The sequence below is a fragment of the Crotalus tigris genome, unplaced genomic scaffold, assembly GCF_016545835.1.
Source record: "Crotalus tigris isolate CLP2741 ecotype Arizona unplaced genomic scaffold, ASM1654583v1 scf7180000017685.4511686, whole genome shotgun sequence".
Lineage (NCBI taxonomy): Eukaryota > Metazoa > Chordata > Lepidosauria > Squamata > Viperidae > Crotalus > Crotalus tigris.
This window is the reverse complement of record NW_024096565.1, coordinates 2,558,659-2,579,264: the sequence shown is the minus strand read 5'-3', so window position 1 is coordinate 2,579,264 and position 20,606 is coordinate 2,558,659. Positions and strand designations below refer to the sequence as shown.

The window sequence follows — 20,606 nt, the reverse complement described above, 5'->3', positions numbered from 1 at the left end:
CGGAAATCGCCTTATACGCCGGCATTTACGGTATCCAGATCACAATCACATGACCGTGAGGACACTGCAACAACCATAACTTTGGACACAGATGTTCAGCCCAGATGTTCAGAATTTTGAATGGTTTCTGAACCGAATGTTCAGTAAGCAAGGAGTACTTATACTAATAACTGTTGTTTGATGTGTTTGAGTTTACTCTTATTCCTTTGAATTAAGAGAAAACACTGAAACCTCTTTTTATCACTATCCTTGCAACAGCATTTTAAGCATTCTGGGAGTTTATTTCTACTTGTCTGTATTGATAAAGTGTTATAATATTGAAAAATGCATATAAAAAGCAAGATTAAGACAATTGATCCATTTCAAAGTTTACATAAGATATTGAATTCATTGTGCTAAAAAAAATAGTACGGAGTGTTGATATTTTTAAAAAATTTGTTATTTTTGTTTATTTCAGAAAGAACGCAAGGAAAAACTTTGGGATCCTGTCCACAGATTAGCACTAGCAGAAGCCTGTAGGAAACAAGAAGAATTTGAAGCTGCTCAAACTTCTCCATCACAGGTTTGTATATTAGTATCTATTTTAGAAGAAAAAGCGTAAATGGTTATAATAGTTGCAAAATACTAGTAAGACCCACAAATGGAAGATTACTTCTGCGTAACATAATCACAAATGGCAATTTGTCTAAAACAGTCTGAAGGTTGGTTTCATGTTATGAATGTTTTCCTTAAGTTACTTACACTTTAAAATTATTTATTACATTTTCGTTTGAAGGGATATTCAGGTTAAATTTCTCAATGCCATTGAACATTTGGAATTGCCTTGTATTGCCTTGCCTTTTATTGTATAATGATCACCTAGATGGCTCTGCTTTGGAGTTTTAATAGCTTAAGATTGTAGGCACATGAAATATTTAAGTTTAATTGTTTTCTCTAGAGTTATAATTACAGAACTTATTCTCTTAAAGTCAGGCTGTAACTAGGCTCAGATTCCAAGGTCTTTCAATACCTGTAGGGCAGGGATGTCAAACTTGCAATGTCACATGACATGTTGCAATGTATTGCAACTTTTTTGCCATTGCCAGCAATGGGGTGGGTGTGGTTTCGCTATGATGCATTCAGCCCATGGGCCGGCAGTTTGACACCCCTGCTGTAGGGTAATACTCCTTTAAAAATTATTCAAAGCATTTATATCTTTTTCCACAATTAAAAAAAAAGCTTCTAGGATTACTTACAGATTAATAAAAAAGACAGCCCCTTTCCCCAGGGTTGTAATTAAAAAGTGACATCACCCAAAATAAAATAGGTGAGAAGAAGGGACAAAATCTTATATCACTGCTTAATTTGCCTCCTCCTTCCGGCCTTTAGAAAGTCTGAAAAATTAGTTATTTCATCAAGCCTTGGGGCCAAGGCTGCTGGGATTATCTTTCCAAATGACAAGTCAGTTTTGTTTTAGTCTGGAAAGTTAATACCTGTTTTTATATGAATGTTTTACAAGTTAACAATTAATTTTAATCTTAATTAATCTGTTTTTAATCCAGATAATGGATTTAGGGAATTTTATACAGTACCACTCAGATTTGATTGATTACAGCAGCCTATAAGATCTGTAAAGGAGAAAGAAAGAAATATGAATTTAACAATTGCAATGCAGCTGCAAGTAATATACAGTAAAATATTGAAAGAAAATACTTCAAACATGAGTTCCTTGTATCTGAGTACATAAAATATCTGTTTCAATGTTTCCTTAATAACCATAAAAAAGACAAGTTTAGGCAAAAGCATAAGGCACATAGTGTATGTGGCATAACAATAAATATCGTATATATCTTAACTGGATCCAGTAGCTATAAAACAGCAAGCTATAAACTTGCTGTTAATGAGCGGATAGTTTCAGGCAACAGGGATGAAGATTCAAATGAGCATTCCAATTGATGCAGATAAGTAATGGATGAACTGCTACTGGGTGCAGTATAACGCTACGCTATAATTTTTATTGCAATGAGAGAGGAGCATATCTTCTTTTTTCTCTGTGGGGGGTGTGTGTCTATTTTAGCATACTTTTTCATGAGACGCTTTATTTTCCAGGAAAACAAATTAATGAAGGAAGAGCTTCAGAGTCAAGTGGAATTGCTAAACTCTTTTGAGAAAAAATATAATGATCCTGGCCCTGTTTATGACTGCTTGGTGTGGCACGATGGTGAAACTTGGAGGTAAATTTTTTTCTTTATATTAAAATACCAATTCATTTTTAATTAGGCTTTAACTGTGAAAAAAAAAGGAAAAGTAAGTGTGGTGTAACTTTCCCTTTACTGTTGGACTAGAAGACCGCCAAAGTCCCTTCCAACTCTGTTGTGTAATAATAATAATAATAATAGTGCCTTTGGATTGTTACCACAAGACACAGAAATGGTTGCTGCACCCTCCTTATAGTATTATCAGTTGTTAAATTTTGCAAGTTTGTTTGTGTTCATTTTTTCTTGTTAAAATTTGCCAAATTACTGTTTTAATTTTTAGAAAAAGTAAAACTATGGTTTTAAACGTTTGTTCTTCCTGAATTCAGGAGAGTGATTTCAAAAAAAACTCAGTTAAAAAAAATCTTTTAGAAAAGTAAGCAAAGCATTCTCTTACTTAAAAAAGACTTTTTTCTGCATTTATGGCGCTGTTTTTTAGAACTCCACAAAAAATTTAAAACATTATTAAGCCTTTTTTTTATTTTGTAATGTACAAATAGGGTTTACTTATAAAGTACAATGAAGCCTAAGGTTCTGTTAATTATTCACTGTACTTGATTCTTATCTGAATCCATATAGAATTAGGGCTAGGATTAAGATTAATTTAATCATTCACTACAGAGTGGGCTAGTAGTTTTTTTCTTTTGGATTGGGTTAAGTATGTCATATTCAGTAGGTATCATAAACTGGTAACATAGGCATCATATAGATTTTGTTTACTTTGAGGATCTCACTGAACTATACACTCTCATTAAAATTAGTATATTCTATTACTGCTGTAGGTTGTCAGTAAATTATATCTTAGTCTAGATAATGTTCTAATGACCTGGTACATAGTAATAATGATAGTAATAATAAAGATGCCCAATGAAATTATTCTACCTTGAAAGCAATTGAGGAAAAATAAAATCTAAAATTTAATTTAGTATATTTGCTAATTTAAATCTGAGTGTAATTGTATGAGGATTGTTACAGATTGGGAGTATACTTATATTTTAAAGTAGCAGTTTTTATTTGCACAGCTAAAATCAATCTTGAATTTAGTCTGTGCAGCTGATCATGAGACTTAAAATCGTGAGCAGGATCACATTAGTAAACAAATATGAAAATTGTTATTGTGTCTGAATGGCATACAGCATTTGAGAAAAACATACAATTTCATAAGAGGGAAGAACTGAGACTCAATCTGTCTTTATGCACCTTTTCCACAGAGCTTGCTTAGATTCCAATGAAACTGGTGACCTTTCTAATTGTACCGTTCTACGGAACTACAGAGAAGGTCAAGAATATGGATCTTTTGGAACATCAGAAATGTTAAATTACTCTGTCAATATTTATGATGAAGGCAATTTGCTTTCAATTGTGACAAGTGGAGGTAAGACTACAAAATTTTGAAATATATGTACTAAATATATAGTTTGTCTTAATCTGAAAGAAAACTGTTGTCTTAAAATTTAAAAGTAAATATATATTTGATAATAGCAAAACATAGTTATGAACTTTCAGTACAGTAATGTTTTAATCATAGACTAAGTAAGAAGATTGAAAACATTAGTTTAATTACAAATTGCTTGGGTTACATAAAATCTTGCATAAGAGAATGTAATATGTATGTAATAGAATGTTTTATATATTACATAATTATGAGCATTATGTAATTGTATTTATAAAGAAAACATTTTTAAAAATAAACTGATAATTAAAGAAAAATACCAACATAAGAAAAAAGTTAAAGAGAAAAAAGTACAAAAATCTATTATCCTATTTAGAATAAATGATCCGTTTTTAAAAAGTCAACGTTAAACCTTGATTGATCAGTCTTTTCATTGATAGATAGAGTTCAAACATAAAGAGTAAAACCATGTTGGTTCAAGATTGGAAAGACTTTGTAACCCAGATTTACAGATTAGTAGATGAATGTTCACTAAATTACTGTATAATGTTTAAATTAACAGAATTATAAAGTTGGAAGGGACCTTGGAGGTTTTCTACTCCAACCCCCTGCTCAAGCAGGAGACCCTATACCATTCCAGACAAGTGACTGTCCAGTCTCTTTTTAAAAGCCTCCAGTGATGGAGAACCCACAACCTCTGAAGGCAAGCCATTCCACTGGTTTATTGTTCTCACTGTCAGGAAGTTTCTCCTTAGTTTTAGGTTGTTTCTCTCCTTGGTTGGTTTCCAACCGTTCCTTCTTGTCTTGCCTTCTGGTGCTTTGGAAAATAGATTGACCCCTTCTTCTTTGTAGCAGCCCCTCAAATATTGGAACACTTTATCATGTTGTCTCTAGTCCTTCTTTTCACCAGACTAGACATACTCAATTACTGCAACTGTTGTTCATATGTTTTAGCCCCCTTCCCCCTAATGTCTGCTGTGTGCTCCTTCCTCCAAAAATATAATCAGTTTTCAAATTAGGTTTATCCCAAAATGAAAAAGGTTCTTTGAGACGCCCAAAGTCTTACCTTGCTCATGATGTCATCTTAATTTATCCGCCTCTCCCGAGGAGAATAGCAGTGATGTTGCATTGCCTCCCATTTGTCCAGACTCTGCCTGACAGTGAACTGGTGGAGCCCTAACTCTTTGCGAAAAGTTGTGTAAGTTTTTCCATCCTGGTGAGCCTAAACAATTGTCTTCCAAAGACCCTTACTAATGTTCTTTTGTTTGAGCCATGACACATACCTGTATTGTGCAGATCAGATAGTGAATACAGACAGAACTTCCCACACTCTCACCTCATTATCATCCTATTGATTGAGATACTTGACTATAATTTCACTTTCAAATGAATTGATCCTAGAAGTTCACACACTTTTGCCATACACTTATTTATTTAGCATATGGCATAGTATGGACTAGCAATATAGATTAACGTTTCAACTAAATTAGTAGAACCCAATAAGATATAAATGTCAAAAAGATCTGTGTTCAAATATTAATGTCTAGCTAGGCCATCTAACCATTGAAATGCAGCATTGTTTAAATTAAAAAAATAAAATATTGGACCAGTATATGCCCTCAGCTTATAGATGATTACGATGTGATCTACAGTTTGACATGGGACCCCCACAGTCACACTGAGGGGAGGATACTATGCCCCATTTATACAGAGTCCCGGTAGGAATCATGTGAGGTGCAAATCCTCTTCAGGATTGTCCATTGCTGATGTGGTAATTCAAAGCATGGCACCTTTTTGGTAAAATCATTTACATGTCTTCCTATAACTGGGCATTCAGCAACCCATTTGGCTTTCATTATGTAGCTTTGAATAATTTCCTCAATAAATCAACAAATATAATGTTTTGACACTTTTGTTTAATCAAGCACTTTTTCTATAGGTCTAGGCCTTCTGTGGAGAATAGATAACATTTTAGGTCATATTTATGTAGAAATATTGAAAATTCAAAAGGATTAACTAATTTTTAAATTTGTAGATGAAAATCTTCTTGGAATTGGATGGCCTTTGAATTGCTACAATTCAGAATTTCTAAATTCTAATAGGCTCCAGGATGACACTTTGGCAACAACATTCTGGCCTGAGGTTCAGATGTAAAATTGAGTCTTATCTGCATTGTGATGATACTTGGTCCATATTGATTGAGGTATTAAATATGGGAGAGAACAGAGAGCCGTAAGGCATCCCACAACACTCAAAGTTCCAACCTCTCTAGCCCAACCTTTGGAGGCAATGGAAAAGGATATCATCAGAAATCAAATAATATTAGGAGGGTCTCACTCACCTGTTCTGGTCTCTTCAGAGGTTGTCCATAAGCATAATCAATGTATCCTCAGGGAATGGGAGGATTGGAGAATAATCAATGATTAGCCAGAATTTTTGGGTTTAGTGATGTTTCCTGAGGAAGAGTGTATAACCACCTTTAATGCACACTTACTACCATCCTGGAGACCTCCCATCAGGAAAAAAGAGCAGTGATCCTGAGTATAAAATGGCAGATTATAGAATACTCATTTTACCTTAATCTTTCTCCAAATTTGTGTTAAAATGTATTGCACAACAGAACTAACAATCACAATTGGTGCAAACTGTGCAAACAGGTATGAAATGTGGCAAATTATGGATGTCTCTTCATAACAATTCAACTTTTTTTCAGGTGCACACGGAACACATGTTGCTAGTATAGCTGCTGGGTATTTTCCTGACCAGCCAGATAGAAATGGTATAGCCCCTGGTGCACAAATACTTGCTATTAAGATTGGTGATACAAGATTAAGCACTATGGAAACCGGGACTGGTCTTATCAGAGCAGTAAGTATTGACAAAATCATTGCACAGAAAATCTAATCATAAAGCATGCCTTTATATTTCCTGAATAGTACTCTAAAATGTTCTTGGGCTTCCTTTATGTCTCTTTTGAGATATGAATAAAATGCCTTTCTTAGAATGCTTTCCAAGTTGGCACTAAATGTACACAACGGTGAACTGAAAAGCTTTCTACAGTAGCTATGTTAGGAAAGAATGAATGGTTGTGAAGCATAGGAGGGTCAAGTAGTTCATCCTGGCATGCCAGATTTTCTCAAGTCAAAATGATCAGGGTAAATTTGTTATTTAAACATGCTTAATCATATGAAACTTATGCATATTCCTCAAAAGACAAGGCCATAGCAATACCATTTTGACAGTTAGGAAGGATTTGCCCTTCTGACTGAAGCTTGCAGGATCTTGCCTCTGAGATAAGAGAGTTGGATACATAGTTGGTAGGAAATTTTGTGGGTATAACTCTTTTGTCTTCCTTTTTCTAGTTAGACTGCAATTATGTAATCATATTATTTTTATTTAATAAAAATGAAGAATAACAATAGAATAACAAAGTTGAAAGGGAGCTTTGAGGTCTTCTACTCCAACCCCTTGCTCAGGCAAGAAACCCTATAATATTTCAAACAAATAGTTATCCAATCTCTTCTTAAAAATCTCCAGTATTGGAACACCCACAGCTTCTGGATGCAAGTCGTTTCCACTGATTAATTGTTTTAAATGTCAGGAAATTTCTCCTTAGTTCTAAGTTGGTTCTCTCCTTGATTAGTTTCCCTCCATTCCTTCTTGTCCTGCCTTCAGATGCTTTGGAGAATACGTTGACACCCTCTTCTTTGTGGCAGCCCCTCAAATATTGGAACACTGCTATCAGATCACCCCTAATCCTTATTTTCATTAAACTAGACATACCCAGTTCTTCATATGTTTTAGCCTTCAGTCCCCTAATTATCTTCGTTGCTCTTCTGCACTCTTTCTAGAGTCTCAACATCTTTTTTTAATATTGTGGCAAACAAAGCTGGATGCAATATTCCAAATGTGGTCTTACCAAGTCATTATAAAGTGGTACTAACACTTCACATGACCTTGATTGTATTCCTTTGGTAATGCAACTTAGGACCGCATTGGGCTGGCTCATATTTAAGTGATTGTCCACTAGGACTTTAAGATCCCTCTCTCAGTTACCACTATTGAGCAGTACCACCTATTCTGTACCAGTGCATTCGTTTTTTCTTGCCTCAACATAGAACCTTACTTTTCTCACTATTGAATAAGATAAGATAAGATAATACTTTATTAATTTTGATAAAATAAAAGAATTACATAGGAAAGGCTAGTATCATAGTTTAGTTTAATCTAAAATGGCAGTGTTGGATAGTGAGTGCTTCTTGAAGAGTTGCCAATTATTTGCAAAGCTCCCATGGTATATTTTCATAATGCTAGGATGAAATGTCAATAGTGCAGCTGCAATAACACAATTAAAAAAAACAGATAATGTGAAAAACTAAGTTGAAAGAGTTGCTGTTGGAATGAAATTTATAGAAACTAGACTAAGGAATGACCATCAATCTGCAAGATTAAATGTTTTAGAAGTGAATTTTGAAGGAACTGAGTTTTATTTTTTTCAAATCCACTTTGTTTAATATCAGTTGGCTTTTATGATGGGTAGAGCTTCAAACTGTGTTTTTGTAAACATAATACAAAATGTAAGAGGTCTATTTCTAAAAAATTCATTTTTTACTTCTGATTAAATTAACAATTAGCTACAAATAAATGGTATTGTTTATGCAGTGCTGAGCTTAAACATTTTTTTTACTTTGACAGATGATAGAAACAATAAAATATAAATGTGACCTTGTCAACTACAGTTATGGGGAGGCAACTCACTGGCCAAATGCTGGGTAAGGAGATTATATATTTATGAGTATTACTTTGCTCTCTGCCAGCAGTGGGAAGCTCATTTAATTTAAAATAATGAATTAACCAAGAATAGAACTGTTATGTCACGAATTACTGAAGCATTCTATGTTCACATCCTAGAAATCATATACAGTTGGGGTGACTGTGGAGAGCCAATACCACAGTAGGAATTTCAACAGAACAAATTTCTGATGGGGAATAGGAGAGTATTGTTGTGGTAGATCAAATGAGCAAATTCTATTCCCCTTTCCACTTTTTCATGGGAAGCTTTATTCATTTTGTACATGTTCCGATGCCACACTGCTGATTATGATGCTTTGTGTGCCAAGAGGAAGGTAATACATTGATGTCCACAAACGTGGTGATAGTATGAGTAGATGCAGCTTGTAGGAATCTATACAATAAAAGTTACAGTATCTCTGTCATAAATGAAGAAAGAATAAAAGTGAAAAAGCCCTTTCTCAGTTTGTGATGTCTTGTATCTCTTCTAGGAGAATGTGTGAAGTTATTAATGAAGCAGTATGGAAACACAATGTAATTTATGTTTCAAGTGCTGGGAACAATGGTCCCTGTTTGTCTACTGTTGGATGCCCAGGGGGGACAACATCTAGTGTGATCGGCAAGTATTTACAATTATAGCACTAGTAATACCATTTTGACTTATATACCATTCCATTTACAGCCCTCTCTCAACAGTTTACAGAGTCAGCACATTGCCCACAACAATCTGGGTCCTTCTTTTATAGAAAGAAGGATGGAAGGATGGAAGGCTGGAGTCAACCTTGAGCCCATCAGAATTGAACTCCATACTGTGGGCAGAGTTAGCCTGCATTCTAACTGCTGTGCCACCAATTACACTAATTATCAAATTCGTTTCTTAAGAATTAAAAGGAGCTTTGAAATGTTTATTAAGGCTGAAAGTAGACTAAAATGATCAATATGAACTTACTATTTTTTATTTGTCTCCAGAATTATTGGGAATGTTTTACAGTTTTTCATTAACATCAATTCCTCTTTGTTTAGCTGAGCTTTGTGATCTCAAAAATATAATATAGATATCCCATGTCTATTTTCTAATCTAATCTTTTTTAAAGAATTAGTTATTCTACAGGGCAGAATAGTGATACACAGAACATATACAGTACAAAGCCAGACTTATTTATTACCCATCTACTGGAGGCATGCTTTAAAGCTATAGTTGAAACTGAGTAGAATTCTGTATAACAAAATCATACAGGTTGTTTTCTTAGTCTCTCTACATATATAGCTCTGCCTTGTCTGATTTTTCTTGAAACAGATTTAAATCTGATTTGTGAAAAAGCTCATATCAGAAAAAGCATTTCCTAATTAGAAATCTGTGCATAATAAATGCCAAAGATAAATGACATGGGGAAACTAAAAGTAGCTTAAATGCAATAGTAACTTTTGCTTTCTGTTCTCCAGTATCTGTATTTTGGAGTTTATTCATTCTGATCTGGAAATTAACACATAGATGTTGGTTAATGACTAATCGTTGCCTTATCCATCATGATTTTTTCTAATCCATTTTTAAGTTCCCCAAATCTACAATTACATGTTGATGAAGCATTTTTAACTTGCATGAATTTAATCGTTTAGCTTTATTGGACATTATTGAATGAGCGAGACTGTATTTAAAGTTTTAGAACATGTAGGGATTGACTTTATCTTGAACCATTTTTCAAAAATGACACTGTTTTTCATCCCATATAATATCATGGGGTTATTGTTGAGAATAACTGGAAGAAGGGTAATATGTGGGCCAGCCTCTTTTATTTCCTGGAGGAAAAATGAGATATAAATCTTAAGAAATCAATCATATATAAGTATACAAAAATGGATGTATTAGATTTATGCATCTTATCCAACTATTATGTGCATGCATAGGTTCTGAATAATTTGTAAAGCAAGTGTTGTGTACATTTTGATATAGTGAATGATTGGGCTGTTGGTTTGTTCTCTGTGATTTGGCTGCAAACATTTCGTCTCCATTCAGGGGAGGACATCTTCAGTGCGCTTTGATTCGTGCTTGTCTGTCAGAGCACTGGCCTTTAAATTGGTGTGGGTGTTATTTGTCCGGATGTGTCTGAGTCATGCTCTGGTTTTGCGCTGTTTGATTGGCTGGTTGTTGTTGCTGAGCCATGGTCCTTGTTTTGTAAGTATTGTCTGTGTGTGTTCATTTGGTTGCCTCTGAGTCATGGTCTGATTTCGGGTTTTTGGGTTGGTTGGCTGTTGTCGGGATGTGGTCTGATTTCTTGTGGGGGTTGTGATTTTTGCTGGGTGGTGAGGTCCCTGTTCATTTTAAATGCTGCCTTCGGAATTGCAGTTGAAGTAGTTCCTTCATTCTCAGCGGTTGGTAGATAGGCTCAATGTCAATGTGTTTATTGACTTATTAGTGGTGAACCAAGCTTTAAGGAATTCTCTTTTTCCCCTTGATTTTGCTTGGATTACAACTGTGGTCTCGATTAGATCAAACATGTGTCCTTCTGAGTCTTGGTGGATGGACATGAGGGATAGTGGGTCGTATCTTTTGATAGCCAGGAAGTGTTCATGCAGTCTGGTAGATAGTTTTCTTCCTGTTTGACCCATATAGTTCTTTACACAGTTGCTGCACTGGATTTGGTATATGACGTCGGATCTTTGGTTTGTTTCTGTCTGCTCCTTAAGTTTTGATAAGGTCCGTCTGAGAGTTGAGGCTGGTTTGTGGGCTATTGTGAGGTCATGTTAGTGTAGTAGTGTTGCTGTCATCTCTGAAACATTCTATACATAGGGAATTGTGATTCCTCTGATCATTGTTCCTGTTGTAATTGTTGTGTTGCTTTGGGTATATGTATTGTTGTGTGTAGAGATCTCCGGGGTTTTGTGGGTATCCATTTCTCTCAACTATGTGTAAGTGATTTTGTTCTGCTGATCTGGCTTCCGTTGGTGTTGCAATGGGATTCTACTCTCCTGAACAGTGTTCTGACTCAGCTTTGTTTGTGGCATTTGGGGTGGTTTCTGTGGAACCTGAGGATTTGATCTGTGTGTGTTCCTGTACACAGATGTTAGAAGTTAGCCATTGGTGGTTCTGGTTACAAGGATGTCCAGGAATGGCAGTTTGTTGTTATTCTCGGTTTCTGTTGTAAATCAGATGTCTACGAAGACGTTGTTGATTCTTTGGTAGGTTTGGTCAACCTGGTTGTGCTTGATTATCACAAAGGTGTCATCCACATAACATACCCACACCAATTTAAAGGCCAGTGTTCTGACAGATACACACAAATCAAAGCATACTGAAGATGTCCCCCTGAATGGAGAAGAAACATTTGCAGCCAAATTGTCAGGCTCAGATATTAAACCAACAGGTACTAATATTCAAACACATCTCAATAGTGAATGATTCATTTGAGTGGAGACTGAAGTAATATCAAACAGAATTGAAAAACTTCTAGTTTCTAGTATAAATACGCTACTATGTTGGAAGATTTTTAAAAAAAAATATTTTAAAAAATACCATTACCAATTTAACAATGGTTAGAATTTAATATAAACATAATTTAAATCGGTAAAGAGAACTAATGGTAGACTTGAACTTATGTCAACTAATTCTAAAGGTGTTGGTGCTTATGTATCACCTGATATGATGGTTGCTGAGTACTCATTACGAGAGAAATTACCTGCAAATCAGTATACATGGTCATCTCGAGGACCAAGGTAAGTAATAAACTAATTCATGAATTAAATCCTGGTGTTTCTATAATCCATTTAGAAATTACATTTTAATATATCAAAAGATAACTTGAAAGTGCAGCTTAGCTTTCCAACATAAAGACTCTAACTTCTGAAAAATGGAGCTGATTTTCAAGAATTTGAGATACATTTTATAATTATTTCAAGGTAAATATGAGTAGGAAGAGAAAGGTTTTAAGGTTTGTTTTTTTTAAAAAAAATGTAAATCTGCCTTAATTTCTCTCACCTTGCAGCTTTCTTAATGTTTCAAAGTGGGATACTTATATTCTGTGATATAACAGCTGTATATATTAAAAAAAGAAGTGGGTATAAATGTATGTTACTAAAAATAGTTAAAAATCCTAGTATAGAAAAAGATTGCAAAAACACTTAACGTGAAGCATGTCTGCACACTAAATTAGGAATGGTTTTCAGGTATCAGAATGCTGATGATACTCAACTTTATATCTCCACTCCTCATGATCCAAATGATGCTGTTGCTGTTCTCTCATGGGGGGGGGTCTATGATAATTCGTTGCAACATTGTAGCCAACTTGTTGCTAGGCAACTCGTCAGGGCCAAATCACCACAGGACAACTCATGCAGGACAAGAGTTACACTAATATCAAAGAAGTGGAATAGAATCATTAAAGGACGCAAAAGGAGGGACAGAACGAAATGTGAATGGCAAAAATTAAAATAATTTTTTTATTTATTTTAAATTATTAAATAGAATTGTTAAATTGTCCCACAGCGAGTTGGCCATGGTGAGTTGTCCTGTGGCAAGTTGGCCCTAGCAAGTTGTCTGTGGCAAGTTGTCCCATTCTCCTCTCGCGGTGCCTATAGGCTGTCGGAGCCTGCATGGGGAGCTACAAGCTTCGAATGAGCCCTGGCAAGACCGAATGGCTTTGGAACTTCAAGATCTGGGACATTAAGCAGCTTAGTTGCACTATCCCAGACAGACCCAGTCTGCAGCTTGGGGGTTCTCCTGGACTTGCAACTTCTACTTAAAGAGTAGGTGGCAGTCACAGCTAGGAGAGCTGGTGCACCACCTGTGGCTTTTCCTGGATTGGGAATCGTGCTCAGTCATTCAAACCCTGGTAATCTCATTTCTAAACTATTGCAATGCACTCTGCATGAGGCTACCCTTGAAAAGCATTTGGAAGTTTCAACTGGTGCAGAATGCAGCAGCAAGGGCAGTTCTTGGAGTCCCTAGGGTGACTCATGATACACCTCTTCTCTGCGAGCTTCACTGGCTATCAGTCTGCTTCAGCCCTGCATGGCATGGGTCTAAGTTACCTGAGGAGCCACCTCACCCCACTGGGACTGGCAGAGGACTGACTGTTGCTGGCAGAGGACGCATGCTGCGGGGCCCATTAGTCAAGGAATTCCAGCTGGCAGGGTCTAGGGGAAGGGCCTTCTCTGCTGTGACCCCGGCCCTTTGGAATATCTTACTCCCTGAGATGAAGTTGGCTCCCACCCTTTTCAGCTTCTGCAGGAACCTGAAAACTTGGCTCTGCCAGGTGGCTTGGGGTCACAAAGAGGGAGCATCATACTGCAGGTGATTGACGAATTAAGAGGCAATCCCACCTCCCCCTGTTCCCTCCCTCCCCATCTTTTAACTATAATTTTATTTTGATTGTGATTTCCTCTTTTATTGTTTTATAAATATTGGACTTTTAGGATTTTAATGTTTTAATGCTGTAAGCCACCCAGAGTTGTTTCAATATGAGATGGGGGAAATTTAATAAATAAAAATAAATTTCAAATTGATGGAGAAACTTTCACAAGCTTAAAAGAAGCAGGTTAATAAACTGAGAAAAGAGACGTAAGCATTCATCTGATGGAGTCATGAGTGAATTAAATATTAAATAATAATAGCATGTTAACCTTTCATAATTTAACCCACAACTACAGAGTTGGACTGTCTCGATGCCTCCACTCCATTTCAAATAATTTATTAAGAGGTTCATGAATACAATAATAAACTTAACTGATTTTTTCAAGGAAATGCTTGAGCAAAAATAATTCCAGAGAATAGAGAGCAGTGTAGTTATATTTAGATGTCTTCCAGTAATAAGCACATGCATCTACTTGTAAGTGTTGAGCAGTACTGTGTTAAATATATGCATTTGATCAATAATTGTTAATTGTTCATATAATTTTAGGATATTTATAGATGACTAACTCCTGAAATCATTATATGCACATCTATATTAGTTCCTAATTGGTAGATATAAATTATAAATAAATTTGTTAGACATACTCAACTAAGGAATAAATTAAATTTAATGCATTTAAGACCCAGCCTCTATTAAAAAGAATGTGTTAGTACAGACAAAGAAGAATATTTTATGATACTGTCTAAAAGAGGACTATTTGATAGCCTAGAAAAAATGTGATTTTTGCTGTTTTGATATTTCTGTATTAATTTCAGTACTGATGGAGCACTGGGAGTGAGTATCAGCGCACCTGGTGGTGCTATTGCCTCTGTCCCTAATTGGACATTACGTGGTACACAACTCATGAATGGCACATCCATGTCTTCACCTAATGCTTGTGGTGGCATTGCTTTAATACTCTCAGGTAAAATGGAACGCTGCTCTTCTTTTAAAACAAATTGCATTTTGTTGACTGTGAGAAGTGTATTAATGACATAGTTTTATCTCTTTTACTCTTCCTTTGATTACAGGACTCAAAGCTAATGATATACATTATACTGTTCACTCAGTCAAAAGAGCATTAGAAAATACAGCAGTGAAGGTGGAAAATACACATATGTTTGCTCAAGGTCATGGTATTATTCAGGTAATTATTGTGGTGTTGAAAGAACAAAATATCATATATATATAAGATATTTTAAGGTATTGATGGAAAAAATAATATTTTAATGGCTATTCCTAATGTTGCATTCAAGGATTTATTGTTCTCTACTTCTCCTCCCCCGCCCCACCCCCCATACATAATATTTAGTTCTTTGGGGATGTTTCCTGCTTTGTTTTCACATAGTTGTAATAATATCCTAATAGCTAGCTTATTAGCACTGGTATTTTTTTTTAAAAAAATCCTATGTTATTGGAATAGATAATACCGCATAATCTTGGTCCTATTACTTTTTCTTGTGTTGTCATTCTGTTTAAGAAATGTATTTGAATTGTGAACACTGTAATGACCATTAATTGTACTAACTCAATGGGACCTATTTCTGATTAATGTGATTATGTAATGTAATGATATTTTGTTTTTTGGTGACTGCACTGGCTCTTTCAAATTCTCTTCTCTCTAAAGTTAAAAAAAAAATCCCCCCCCCCTTTTTAACTTGCATTCTAGAAACAGGTGAAGATCTTCGCTTGCTGAGTTGTTGGAGGATAGGTGGACAGAAACATGAGCTGTATTGTCCTTGATGATTATGGTTTTATGTTTAGAGTTGAGAACCTTGTTTAATTATTTCATTTTCTATTCAATCATGCTTTGCTATTATGAGCATGTTGTATGTGGGTAGCACAGAAAAATTGGAAAATAGATGAATAAATAATTCAGTTACCCTGCAAACTTGACTACACAGAGGACATCTGTAGTGAAAATTTAGATTTTAATTTCTAAAACTGATCAATATAAATAATGAAAACGATTAAAAAGAGTTAAATGAGTATTTACAAAGAAGTTACTGTGATGAAGATTTTATCTCTGCTGGTTAAGTCCCTTATGGAAATGGTTCCTGTAATGATTTTTAATTTAAGAAATGTAAACATTTACTTTGTAATATCATTATTAGATAGCTTTTTTTCTTCAGAACAAACAATGACATTTTAAAATAACTTCCAAAGGTAATGGCTGAAAGAGAGATTTACTTCAAATTTTTAGTCCTAAACTAAATCTGTTTTTTAGCAGTACATCAGCTAAAGTAGGAGACTTTGAGTTATTTTTTAAGAATTTATTTGGACCACTACCCAAGCTGGAGGAAACCTTGTTTCATGGAACTACTGTCAGTCAATATTATTTCTAGGCAGATGTAAACGTGAATTTCATACTGAAGGAAATCTTGGTTAATTTTGATTTAAGCTTATTTTTTAATTCATTTTTCTCTAGGTTGATAAAGCCTATGACTACCTCATTCAGAATAAATCATTTGTTAGCAACATAGGCTTTACTATTACTGTTGGTTACAAACGTGGAATCTACCTCAGAGAGCCTGTTCAAGTAGCTGCACCTTCAGACCATGGTGTTGGAATAGAACCTTTCTTTCCAGAAAATACAGGTAGAAGTAAGCTATTTGCATTAAATATTTTCAAAGGTAGAGATACTGGGAAGATTTGAGAGTTACTGCTATGAGATGGGCCACTCTATAAATTGTTTAAATTAATAAATAAGATAAAAATACATACAGATAAACGATACTATGAAGTAAGAATAAGCTTAGGTTATTGTAGCAGCCTGTTGGTTGGGTTACCAGTTCTGTCTGGGTCTAGGGGTAGAGCAAATTAGGGGAAATTGGATTCCAACTTCTAGCAAGATAGTACAATGTTGGCTTTGTGGGAATATATCCATTACTTTCCTATTTATGGGGACTGGCTGCAAGTTTGGGCCTTCTGTGATGAAGCACAAATCTGGATTGGTTTTGCAGTTCCATGTCACTGATTCAAACATGTCCTTGTCTTTAGCATCGAAAATCAGTTTGACTTTGTTTGCTGCGGCCCAGTTAGACAATAGTTCACCATTGTCATCAGTGGAACAATATTTCCAATTAACGTGATGGCTATTGAAATCGCCTGCATAGATTGTTGAGTGTAGCTTGATGTTCAGGACATACTGTGGTCATGCTGTCAGATATTAGGTAGTCTAGTTTGGAAACTATTTTATTTATAGAGGCTGACAGCAAGAAAATATCCTCTATATTCCTTCTAACATATGTAGCCATGCCATAGCTGCAGTGGTAGGTAGCTCCCAAAAGATTGTATTTTGCCTCTTCTGAGTTGCTATTCTTTGTTTTTTATGTGCATTTCTTGGAGGATGGCTATATCGGTGTTACTGTCCAATAAAAGTTTCGAAACATATTGGCTCTTGGATCTGTGGAGTCCATGGATGTTGATTTGGCAGATTTGAATAATATTCCTGATTTCTCTTGTCATTTGGACCTGAAAAGGTCCTTTTTTGTTTTCATTTTCATTGCCATGTATTTTGAGAACCAGGAAAGTCTACAGAATAGTCTGGCTAGTTGCTAGTTTGTTTAGTTAACATTTTCATGCTATCTACGGTACACCACAAGGAGGTGAATTAGCTTCACACCCCAATCTATTGATATATAGGTGTTGATGCTATATGTAAAGGGTTTTATTATTATTACTATCTTTTCTTATGTTCAGAATTGATGATTTAAACCAGGCCTCCAGCCCACCATACAGCTTTGTGTGGCCTGCCATTTTTTAAAAAGTAGTAAATTTAGAGCCACTGTCAATAGCTGTGAAACTGCACCTTTCTTTTCAATGAGTTGTGAAATGATGATTTAAACTGATGAATTAAAATTCTAAAGAGATTAAAATTTAAAGTTGCATGTTCTTGTTTCAGAAAATAATGAGAGGATATCGCTGCAGCTTCATTTAGCTCTAACATCAAACGCTTCCTGGGTTCAGTGTCCTACTCACTTGGAGCTCATGAATCAGTGTAGACATATTAATGTCCGTGTGGATCCACGTGGCCTACGAGAAGGAGTTCATTATACGGAGGTATTGGTTTTGCTTCTCTTCACAGTTCAACTAAAGAACTTTAGACAGGATTTTGTTTTTATCAGAAGTATCCTGGTCATGCTACCTCTTCTTCTTATAGATCAAAAGATGTACTAGAATTACTATCTCAGATTCCCACTTGAATCTGTTTGTGATAGCATTGTTGGGGAGAGATGGGGCTGAAAAAAAAAGTCTTTTTCATTGTTTTACACTGTTGAAGTAGAAGGGGAAAATGGAAAATGAGCATTAAGGAAACAGCCAGCGACTTATTAGCTGGCCATCAGAACCATCATCAACAAATAAAAAAACACACACAACCAGGCATCATATCCACATGGCGCTCCATTTCCATCTGTCCTGTTTGCCATCGTTCGCTCCCTAGAGACTAAAATGGAAGATCTGTAACTTGAGTTGGCCACAAACAAGGAGTGTATATCGGAGGTGGTGACCCTTTGAGAGCTGTATGCAATGAAATTACATTTTGATGTATGCCAATTGGTGTACTTTCAAAGTGACAATAAAGTTGTTATTATTATACGCATAGAATAGCCCAAAGCACACATTCTGGTAGAGAGAAATTCTCTGAGAATGACTTTAATATGAGTTCGAAAGTTTGGAAGACTAAATTTCTGGTCCCGGTAACCAATCCAAGTTGGATTTTATAACATTATCTTGGGACACATATATTTGTCTTCATTCATGAGAGATATGGGCAGCTAGTGATTCAAACAGTTCAGTTTTGGAAATTCTTCATAACACACGAGGCGTTCACTTACGAACAAGTATGTTTCCTACCACCGCTGCACTCGGGAAGGGGTGATTCTATGAAGCCTACATTACCGACCACCAGTCAACTTGGAGATGGGCAGACATATGACAAAAGCATTCAGCAAACATACATTAGAAGTCTTAAGTAATGACTGCCATCTAAGACTGGGCAAGTATAAAGCAACTGTCAATATCCATAAGGAGCATTGTCTATCATTACTTGAAGAAGAACTAGTCAATCACCTAGCAAATGCTATTAGGACCTTGTTAAAAAAGACAGGTGACAAAAAAGAAACTATTTGAAGAAAAAATTCAAAAGTTAAAGCCACAATCCAAAACCTGTGTGAATTTTGGTCCATAATTTATTGAACAAACAGTTAAGCCAACAGGAATTATGAATACTTGAACATGATGAGGGGTTTAATAATGCAAGACGCCACACCAAGAGAATTCAGAGCAGCATTAGAATCCAGATTCAGCAGAGTAGAGATAGAAGAGCCAGAAAAACATTCTATCAGACAAAAATATCAGTAATGCTGGTTGCACAAAAACCAAACAATGCACTCAGCCCAACGGAGCAATGCACCTTGAAAGACCGGCCACTCAATGTTGCTGATGAACCATACAAATTATGAAATGAAGGCATTCACCCTGCTCAGTGATTCCTCAGCATATAGACCAGCAAAGACAACAGAGATGAGAATACTAATCCCAGCCAACTCAAACAAAACAACTATATAATGGAAAAAGAATATTGGAAAATGAGGCTTCCGGTTCCGGTTCGTGGCGGTGCGGTCGAGCAAAGGGAGTCGTCCCTTTGCCGATTGAGTTTCCCCTGCGGTAGACCTCTTAGAGCAGTGGTGGCAAGCCTTTTAGAGACCGAGTGCCCAAACCACAACTCAAATCCCATTTATTTATTGCTGCATGCCGGGTGGGCTTGGCTAACTGGATGGGCGTGGCCTCGGTCACAACCATAATAAAAAAAACTTAGTTCCCGAGATTTTTTTTTCTAGCAGCCAGGCAGAAGAGTGAGCCCCGAGGCAAGTGTCCCGGAGCCGTTTCCGCCACGTCTTTCTCATTCTCAATTCTCTTGCCTGCGTGTTGTCTGCACCCCACCACCCAATTGCTCTATGCTTCGCAGCCCAGGGAGTGAGATTCACTTCCCCGCCTCAGGGCCCCGCTCTTCTGCCTGGTGCTAGTAGCTCCATCATCTGCAGCAGCTGGAAAAAGAGGCAGGTCGCAGCAGCCCATTAATCTTTTTGCTGCATTGGCACCTGGGGGCTTGCTATTTTCCCCCCTCTACCCAAAAACTAGATCGAGGTGCAAACCCAGTTCATGTGCCTTTGCTCAGGAGGAGCAACTTATTATGGTTGTGAACTAAGGTGTAATAAGAGAGGTTTTACTTCTCGCTGATTTATGGGGGGAAGCCTTTGCCTGGCCTGGGTGCATCCACTCGACGGATCACATGGGGGTGGCTTCTGATGCTGCTCTGACTGGTCAGAGGGAAGCAGGAGGAGGTGGAGGGGCATCCAGGGGCCTGGAGCTGCCTCAGCTGCTCACTAGCAGCCCGACGAGGCAGCAGATTCGTGTACCAGCTGCCCCTTCTGCTTCCCTGTAGGGCTGACCGGTCAAGGCAGCAGCAGAAACCACCCCCATCAGATCCATTGAGTGGATGTGCCCAGGCCGGGCAAAGGCTTTCTTCCAGCTATCCCAGAGCGATTTCCGCCCACGCCAATGGGGCTGTGTGGCCAGTCCGCCATTATGCAGGACAGCCAGCATGCTGTGGCTGCTGATGGACACCGTCAGCCCCCATGTGCTCGCTGGCTTCTCTGGGGGGGGGAGCGATAGTGTCAGGTAGCAGATCTGGAAGCGAAGCTCTGCTGACCATCCTCACGCTGGCGGCAGTGGGAGAAGGCAGGATCTGGCATGCAGGCACCCTTTGCCGCTGCTGCCGCACATTGTCCCGGGTGC

At 36.8% G+C, this 20,606-nt stretch overlaps 1 protein-coding gene across 5 annotated transcripts in view; it reads left to right on the top strand.

Annotated features, from left to right (window-relative positions):
* TPP2 (tripeptidyl peptidase 2) overlaps positions 1 to 20,606 on the top strand; it is a 61,625-nt gene that overhangs the window by 8,674 nt on the left and 32,345 nt on the right. For 3 of the 5 annotated variants that reach the window (XM_039337723.1, XM_039337725.1, XM_039337727.1), the window contains exons 4-14: positions 458 to 562; positions 2,089 to 2,213; positions 3,446 to 3,609; positions 6,341 to 6,495; positions 8,323 to 8,399; positions 8,910 to 9,037; positions 12,030 to 12,129; positions 14,582 to 14,730; positions 14,837 to 14,952; positions 16,234 to 16,408; positions 17,710 to 17,867. In XM_039337723.1, the coding sequence (XP_039193657.1) occupies positions 458 to 562; positions 2,089 to 2,213; positions 3,446 to 3,609; positions 6,341 to 6,495; positions 8,323 to 8,399; positions 8,910 to 9,037; positions 12,030 to 12,129; positions 14,582 to 14,730; positions 14,837 to 14,952; positions 16,234 to 16,408; positions 17,710 to 17,867 (1,452 nt within the window). The remainder of the gene's footprint in view (positions 1 to 457; positions 563 to 2,088; positions 2,214 to 3,445; positions 3,610 to 6,340; positions 6,496 to 8,322; positions 8,400 to 8,909; positions 9,038 to 12,029; positions 12,130 to 14,581; positions 14,731 to 14,836; positions 14,953 to 16,233; positions 16,409 to 17,709; positions 17,868 to 20,606) is intronic. The other 2 variants (XM_039337724.1, XM_039337726.1) reach the window with 1 other exon arrangement.